Source organism: Zalophus californianus, chromosome 14 (genome assembly GCF_009762305.2).
Source record: "Zalophus californianus isolate mZalCal1 chromosome 14, mZalCal1.pri.v2, whole genome shotgun sequence".
In the NCBI taxonomy this organism is placed as follows: domain Eukaryota; kingdom Metazoa; phylum Chordata; class Mammalia; order Carnivora; family Otariidae; genus Zalophus; species Zalophus californianus.
In genome coordinates, this window is record NC_045608.1 from 76875147 (window position 1) to 76884081 (window position 8935).

The following is an 8935-nucleotide window of genomic DNA, read 5'->3' on the forward strand; positions in this document are numbered from 1 at the left end:
GAGCTTTATGTGTAAGCTTGCGGGGTTTGGCGGCAAGGCTGTACCTATCTGCACCTCCGCGTGCTCTTCAGCGTGGCGCACCTCCAGTCCGAAGTGATGCGCGGTCCGTGCCCCCTGAGGCTGTGCGGGCCCCTTGCTTCTCCCCCGGCAGATCTGCAGTACCGCCCGGGAGCCAGGGAGGGGGTGTGCGGCTCTCGCTGAGCACGCCCGCCCACCTTCTTCCCCTTCCTCCAAGCCCCGCCTTAGCTTTCTTGTCTGCCGGCCTCCACGGTGCTCGGCATTTATTTATTTCTCTTTTTGTCTAGGTTCCAATGGTCCTCAGCTGTTTACAATAGAGCAATGGGGGAGTCCTGAAAAACTGCCCAGAGCTCACACATGGTGAGTGTCAGAAACACACAGTTGTCCATAAATAGGGCTTTAAATACTTAGCTGGGGCTGATGCTGGGCTGGAGGTCACAGAAGGCTATGTTGCCTGCCCACGAAGAGCAGAGTACGAGGTGCCAGTGATGGCGATGAAATGTAAGTTGTAATGCTGATAAAATTCAAATCAGGGTCTGCATGGACCCAGTGTGTTTGTCTCATAAAGGGTTAAACCCCCCCCCCCCGCCATGCTGGGGGGAGTTCCTCCTCGAGACCCCATCATTCCTGGAAGCAGAGATTTCACTGTGTATTCACTCGACATGGAAATGACTGTTCTCAAACTCTATAAGACAGATTGGGTTTTTATTCTAACCTTAAGTTGGTTTTTATCCCCAGAACATGGGATAAAATTCCCTGGAGAAACTTTGTTTTAAAAGGTCTCTTATGGGGACCCCTGGCTGGTTAGTCCGTTCAGCGTCGGACTCTTGATTCCAGCTTCGGTCATAATCACAGGGTCGTGGGATCGAGCCCTGCATCAGGCTGTGCACTCAGCGGGGGGTCTGCTTGTCCATCTCCCCCTGCTCCTCCTCCCTCTCTCTCAAATGAGTAAATACGAAAAAATAAAAGGCCTCTCATGGCCATCAATAACCCATACGTCTCTGGAGTTGAGCAACAGTACAACTGGCTGGAGGAGCATGAGAGGTGTGACAGAGGCCCCGTCCCCAGGGGTCAGCGACGGAGACCGGTGTGGAGCAAGGCAGCCCTCAGGCGTCCAGGATGCAGGGCAGGAGGAGGGGCCTCCCATGTCTCTGAGAAGTCCCCTAAACCCAGCAGCTCTTGGGGGAGCTCTGACTGATCCAAGCGCCCGTGTTCCTTGGGTTGGTTTCCCCCCCACAGGCTTTTATTTCTTGCTCTCAGAAGCAAGTGGAGGTGGGCCGTCTGGAAAATGGTGAGCCCACGGTCGTCACCTCACTGCTGGAGAGCCCGCTCTGGGCTGCAGGATGCAACTGAACACTCATCGTGGGAAACGCCTCCCCGGCCTCAGAGTACCTAGGAGAGAATTCTCATGAAAGTGTATTTGTGGAAAATTGGCTGTGGGAGGTTCTTTTGATTCCCTCGCCTTGCCAGAGAGGAAGCATTCCCCGTTCATACCATTCACAGGACTCTGAATGGCAGGAATATGGTCCTTGCCCGTCCGACCCTTGAAAGCAAGCTGACCCCACCTAAAAGTGGTGGATCTCCCAAGCAGCGATTGCCATCATTCTCTGCCTTTCTTCTAGAGGGAGAATGTGTTGCTAGTTCGGAGCTTTTATTCCAAACAGTATCTGAGTCCAATGTCATTTTCTGGGTTATGATAGCCTTCGTTTGGGGGGGCAGGCAGTACAGAGCTGGGCCCCGGGCCTGCTGGGATTGATTGCACAGCTCCCAAACTCATGGTCTCGTCATGAGAAGGCAGAGTGAGAGCTGAACGGTTGGGCCCAGCCATCTTCTGTGGGCCGGGCACGATCAGATCTGTCTGGTGGCGTCAGGGCGCGCTCGGGGAAGCCTGCCCTGTGATCACGCAGCTCCCAGATTCCCAAAGCGCAGGATTGGGACTCAGCTCTGCCAGAACCAGAATCGACACGCTAACCCTGCACTGAGATCTGCTGTCTCGGTTGATACAGTTCACTTTCTTTGGAGGCTCTTTGAGGAGAACCAAGGAATCGAGTGTCCAGCCCATGTGTCCCTCTGTGCCCCTGTGGACAGATGTCTTACTGTTGAACTTTCCTTCTGTTCCCAAGTCCACATGCTTGGGTCACAACTAAAGCCTAGTGCTGCCCAGATACGGCCTCTGAATTCAGTGGTTCTCAACGTCGGCTGCACATTGGAACCTCCTAGAAAGTTGTTTTTTTTTTTTTTTTTTTTTAAATACCGATGCCAGGGTCCTGGCCCCAGAGATGTGGACTTCATGGGTGTGGTGTGTAGCCTGAGCTGTGGGATTCTCAGAACTCCCCAGGTGGCTCTGGCAGACAGCTGGAGTTGAAGATCCCTGCCCTTCCCTAGGACGAAGGTCTGCCCACGGGAGGAAAGCAGCCCCGGGGGCTCTTACCGGAGCCTCTGTGCTTCTCTGTGGGTCACAGCATCTTCCTGCCAGTGCTCCCCACAGATGGCTGCCTCCCGCTGAGCAAGGGCGCTGGGCGCAGGCTGGCGGGGGCGCACCCGTCCTCCCGGCCCGGCCCCGGGCTGTGCTATCTAAGAGGAACGGGGCTTTGCTGGCTGCTCACAGCAACGGCCACGACCGAACTTCAGCTGCAGATAGGCCTGATTTCTTCCATGTTTTATGAAAAGATAAAATTGGCAGTTAAGCTTCAGAATACAAACCTGACTTAGCAGGAGGGCGAGAACTAGTGTACTTTCCATAAACCTCGCAGAGGTGATTATCCAGTGTCTGAGATGGAAAGGGCTTCATCTCACTGTTCTAGCTAAGATCAGTCCTTGGATATTTAAAATTACACTTTACAAAGAATCACAGAGCCGCCTGCTCTTTGGAGGCGACTAAAACTCACCTCCCGAGGCCCGTACTTCTTCCACGTGAGGAAGTGAAGCCCATGGAGACTACGGAGGCCACTCAGCTGGCTAGTGCCAGGCCCGAGCCAGACCCCTGCCCACCAGCTCATTCACGCTTGGCAAGCGCTTGCTGTGGTCCACGCAGGGTCCTAAGCACTTTATGTGCTTGAACTCCTATGATCATCACGGTGATTCTGAGCAGAGGGTCATAGACAAGGGGCAGGTGGTGACAGAACCTGGAGAAGGCACCACCAGGCCCCCTAGGGATCCCTGGCCCTGGACTATGAAGGACCAGTTGCAGTTGACACGAAAGCCACCTTCTGTGACAGGCTCCCGTTAAGTGCAGTCTGCAGAAGTGAGGTTCTGTTTCACATTTGAGAGCATCAAGGAACTGAAAACCCTTTTAGACGTCGCCTTCAGGGTTCCCGGGTTCCCGAGAAATGTGGGGACTTGTTCTGTTCATATTTGGAATCACAGGTGACTATCTGGAAGTTGCTATCCGGGAAAGCACTTGGCGTGGGACCTAGTGTAGAGTAAGTGAGAGCATTCCAAATAGACTCAACCTTGGTTCATCCCAAACATGTAAGTGCTTGGTGTTCAAGGATCTGAAACTCGGCACACATGTCAGGGACCTTCCCTCTTGGGCCTCCCCCCCACCCCCCGAGCTGGGCCTTTCCCGGCCCCCCGGCTCCACATCTAGCTGTGGTAGAGAGGTTTTGTGGCCTATCAGAAAATTCTCGTCTCTCGTCCATAGGTTATAGAACCTCTTTGGCGTGCACAGTGTCATTGCTGGTATTTATTTTTGATGACTCGGAATTGTTGCTGAAGACTTGCACATCCTCTTGCTCAAATACCAAATGCCTGCTCAGCCCCCCCCCAACCAGGAAAGTTGTCATGACCACGGGGTAACAAGGATAGCCTTTTATCTGTACTTTCTGTTACTTCTGCAGCTTTAATCGCCTTGACTTACCTCCATATGAGACCTTTGAAGATTTACGAGAGAAGCTTCTCATGGCCGTGGAAAACGCTCAAGGATTTGAGGGGGTGGATTAATCGCCCCCCCGGCCTCGGGGTGGTGGTCGTCCAGCAAGCCCTGCTTGCACTTTTGCATTTGCCTAACAACAGACTTTGCAGAGACCAGGTGGAAGGAGGAGCCGCAGGTGTGGCTCCTGGAGCCGAGCCTTCTCGAGCCTTCGCCCACGACTTGCCCAGGTTCAGATGTGGGAGCCCAGTCCCAGGTCGAGTTCCTGCATTTTCCACCACGAATTATCAACTGGTTGATGTGTACACTAATGACATTTCAGGAGGACTTAATTCTATTTATGTTGTGCCTCTGTAGGCAAAGCCCTTAATAAATATTTTACATACTTTATAATGACAATGAATGGAATTAATCACTCTACAGGTATAGTATTACAACTCATGTTTACTTTTTAAAATGATTTAGATCGATTTTCAGATTTTATTTCATTAACAATTAAAGATGTCTCGTGTACTTGGAAAAGTGAGCATATTTTTTTTGTATTTGAATTTCATACCAGGTTTAATGTCAGTGACATTTTTTTTTTATTTTTGAAGTACTTTGAGCACCTCCCCTCTCCCTACTTTATTAGAATTGGAAAACTGATTTTTGTCCAAAAACCTTCTACAAACAAGTACTTTGAGAGCATTTAAACTATAACATTAGGCATAATGATAATTTTCTCCGTATTCAAAATGCAAACAAACTGGATATTACCTTTTTTTTTTTTTTGTACAAATTTAGCATACTAGCTGCAGGCTGAGAGAATTGTAACATAGCGTGACAAATTCGGTGTTGACTGGAAGGACTCACACCATTATTCCTTAGAAGTAATTACGTGTGCCAGAACACCTGTGGGACAGGGTCGGACTGCACTTTCTCAGAAGAGACATTACCTACCCCTCCCTGATGCTGTACAGGCCTTCTCTCCTCACCGTTTCTTCTTTGCTGTTCGTAGCAGAGACGTTTGAACGATCCTTGGCACCGCTTGATTTGAAACTGTGGAAACCAGAGATCTGTTTCATATCTTATTTGTATGCATTGGCTAATGGTCGCTAAATAACCAGTTCTTTGTTCTAACTGCACCAATTCTGAAGGCACTTTATGTACGACATGGAGGTCCCGTCTGGTTTCGTTGATGTTTTGGTTTTTTACCGTAGACATTCAATGTGGTGATTATTTCCTCTCCCTGCACGCATCTTTCCGGTGCAATATCTGTCAGTTTTGACTCTGGCTGCTGGTGTCTAAAACCTGGCTGTAAAGCTGAGCCTACAGACCCCGTCCTCACCCATCGTTCTGTGATTTCGGGGCGACTACCAAGATTCATTGAATGCACACTTCATCTAACCGGGTTTTGTGCCCTGGGACATGTTGCATGCTTCGCCACTGCGTACTGCCTGAATGGTGTCCGTTCTGTGCTGGACTGAAAAGTGAGCAGGAACTTGCATTTGACCCCCGCGGTCGGTCGGGCCGTTTGGCTGGCGGTGGCGGTGGCGGTGGCGGGGGTGGAGCGTTCCGCGCGCTTGGATTCTTTGCCGCTTGTGAGTGTTCATTGCAGAATTCCGTGGTTTTTTGAGAGGAAGCCTGAGGGCAGCCTGGAAGTTCAGCAGCTCTGTGGTCTTTAACCTGTGTTGTCCTAAACCCTGTCGTGACAGTCGGGGGGCTCTAGAGATTCGATCTCTTGCTGTAGATAAGACAGAAAATCGTGGTTTGGGGGCCTCCCCATTGGTTATGTAAGAAGGAGCTTTTGGTGTAAGAGATTCATTGTTACCCAGCTCTGGGTGGCTTGTGAAAAACCACGAATGTTCGGGGTTATAAGTGAGCCGTCTTAAGAGGTGCAAAGGTCGGAGGTACCGGAGAGAAGGTGGATTTCTACAGAGGTGAGGATTGGCTCCCTTTTCCTATTGATTTAAAAATATCCAATAGTGATCAGAGAACTCAGAGGTTGAATAATTGGAAAAAAACACAATGCTCATTATTTTTCTCTATTTGTGGGTTTGTTTTTTTTTTTCCTCTCTTCAGTCAATATATAACAAATGTCTCATGGCAAAAAACCCCCTTCCTGTGGCCCCTCCTGGTCCAGAGGGCTTTCTTTCTAAGACTCACACCAAAGCCAATGCCTGGACGGATTCTTGAGAGTGATCATGTCGTTATAGGGGAGAAAGCCCATGATTCTAGTTGAAGAACTGGGACTCTGTCATTTTGTAAACCGTGTATTCAAAAAATCAGAATATTCTGTGTAATTGCAAATTAGGCAGTGTTAAAAATTTGAAAGAAAAATCCATCCTAAGATCACTTCCATGCCAGGAGCAGATGGGAATTGTCAAACTATACCCCTGTGAATACTTGAAAGACCGTAATTGTGACTGACCACTCCTTTCATCTACCACTAAATGCTGGGTTCGGTGACGGCTGAACAGTGCTGGGTTTGGGGTGTGTTTTTTTGTTTGGCTTTTGATCGACATCGGATTCCCTCATCTCAGCAATCCTCAGTGTTTCACTCTTTGTCTAAAATAGTCCTACATCTTGTTTTCTCTAGATGCTGACAACCACTCTCCGACGTCTTCACGACAGAGTCCCAGGGACTGCTGGTCGTTCCCGTCAGCAGGCCCCAGGGAGGCGGGGCGGGGGGGGGGGCAGGACTGGCTGCCGCCTCTAGTTACCCTCCCCGCTGGCGCTTCTCCTCAGTGCAGGGGCTCTGTACCTTCTGTTCCCTTAGAAATTACCTGGATCTGGCTTTTTTTAGTTGCCTGAAGAAAGTTAACAGTATTACTATGGGTCATTTTGCCACGAGGTTAAGAAGCTAGTTCCAGAGTTAACAACTGCTTTGTGGACATGAGTTATGACGCCTGCCTATAGGTCCTGGGTGTCTCTGTCCCTGTCCCTTGCTGGCCTGCAGGCGAATTTGGAAAGTCTGGATTAGCTTCAGATGGTGTGCTGCTTTTCTGCCGGCTGCCTCTGGAACAGGAAACCATGCGGCGTTTGTCTGTGGTTGTATTCAGCTTTGAAACATTTTCCATTATGTACTTCTCTGTAGCCAGTCCTGAACCAAATCACAAGAATGTTAAGATGCTTCTTTGATTTTTGTTTACAAGGCCCTTTGGTCGAACATCGGATTTTCCCTGTGGTCAGATGGCAGATGCTCTAAAGGGACGGACATAGGTTATTCCTCCCACATGAAGATGCAGCGACAGATTCTGAGAAATGGTTGGCAAAATATTTGAACCACTTTCTACATGTCACAGTGTTAAATAGGCAACATGTACCGTGGCTGTTTGATCTTGCCAGATCCAGACTGGCTCTCTTGAAAGCCAAGTTCATATGCAGCAAATTCCTAGTTGTTGTAACAGTTAACTAATTGTTTAACACTTGACTCTAGCATTTTCTTGTCTTGTGTCTCACCTCTGAACTTTTAAAATCTATAGAGAGCGTAGGTTAATCAATTCTCGAGCCCCCTGCCCGCTGTGCTGGCCCCCCTCTTTTCCTCTTCCTCGGCACCCCCCACCCTTATTGACCGGGAGAGGGCACTTACTGTCTGGTGTCATCTCCTGCCTTGTCAGTAGGGGGCGCAGCTGCGCAGGGTGACTGCCTGTTCTGCTCCCTTCCTGGCTCCCAGGAAATCGAGCACTACCTCTTGTCTCCTTCAGGCTTTGGGGTACATCCTTAGAAGTCACGTCAAAACTGCCAATTTCAGGTCTGAGATGCATTTTTAAGAAATCCTTATAAACTCCACTTTGTACTTTAGATTTTAAAACTGGGAAGACAATGTGATATACTTTGGACCACTTTTTAATTTATCTAAGCCTTAATGAACGGTGTATATACACTTGCATACACACACCCCCACCCCCGAGTGTTTTCAGTGTCAGAAACGATGCTGTGTGTAGCATTAGGACGTGAGCTTGTGTCATGTTTTATTTCAGAAAAGGATAGCTTTCCGTCTTTATGAAATTTTCCAAGAGAACTTCTCGTTAGACATCTCTCCTTGGTGAAAGGTGTTGTGCACAGAGCAACGCATGTTTTAAAATGCATGTTTTCTTGTTCGTTGGGCTTATGTTTCTAAGGAGTATCAATAGGAATCTAACAGCATTGGCTACAGACCTCTGTCCTGCATCTCAGCCTCGTGTCAGAGCAGTGAAAGCCTTTCTGATGACCATAACCCTGTGTCCGCAGACATCTGTGTTCCTAGATAAGCCAGTTTGCCCTTTGACTCAGACTGATTTCACCTAGATTGTCACGGTTTCCTTCATGTTAACTTTGCATAACTTTGTTTTTCCTTTACTACTACTTATGTGAGATGTATATACATATATACTTACATACGTATGCTGTCCAAATATATATGTATATATTTGTATAGCATTTTTACACCTTTCTCGAGTAATCTGGTTTCAAAAGGGAGTGAGAGCTTCGTCCTTCTACAGTTTCCTCCAAGCTGTGTCCTGAGATGGCTGACCCTCAGAGCCTGAGAGGGACCCCAGGAAAATGATGCTAATGTGCTGTCATTCCGTAATTCGGGATCTTTTACCAAATGAAACATGAAAAAAACAGTGACTTTTAAGGTGAAAAGAGTTTCAAGCATTCCAAATGAATTCTCAATGTTTCATAACTTTTTATTATAAACCCCCCACCTCCTAATAATACAAAGCCAAGTACTATTTGATACGGTGATTACAAACCAAGCTACCTTGAAATTTTTTAAACACAACTTCTGGATAACGCTCCTTTTCACAATCAGAATGGCTTTAAAATATGGTTGAATTTGATACACACAGGAAAAGTTTTGTTTAAGAACAAATCCTTTTTTGCTTTTCATTTTTCTTGAGAGATCTAAAGAGAAATTGTAGATTGTTTTCCTGACAGCGAAAAAGTAATGTGACAAATGAAGTCGTTGTAAAGAAGTGATACAACTTGTCAAATATTTAATAAAGAATTATGGAAGCTGGAACGTTTTCTACATCGAGTATTATGGGCTGTCTGATTTCAAGCTTCTCCGTTAATGCATTG

General features: G+C 47.9%; 1 protein-coding gene across 13 annotated transcripts in view; it reads left to right on the forward strand.

The window, feature by feature from the left end:
* The window catches only part of NEDD4L (NEDD4 like E3 ubiquitin protein ligase), a 327989-nt gene extending 323578 nt beyond the window's left edge, over positions 1–4411 (forward strand). For all 13 annotated transcript variants that reach the window (XM_027575487.1, XM_027575481.1, XM_027575483.1 and 10 more), the window contains 2 exons: positions 306–378; positions 3858–4411. In XM_027575487.1, coding sequence (XP_027431288.1) covers positions 306–378; positions 3858–3960 — 176 coding nt within the window. In that variant the 3' untranslated portion in view covers positions 3961–4411. The remainder of the gene's footprint in view (positions 1–305; positions 379–3857) is intronic.
* The last annotated feature ends 4524 nt before the right edge of the window (positions 4412–8935 follow it).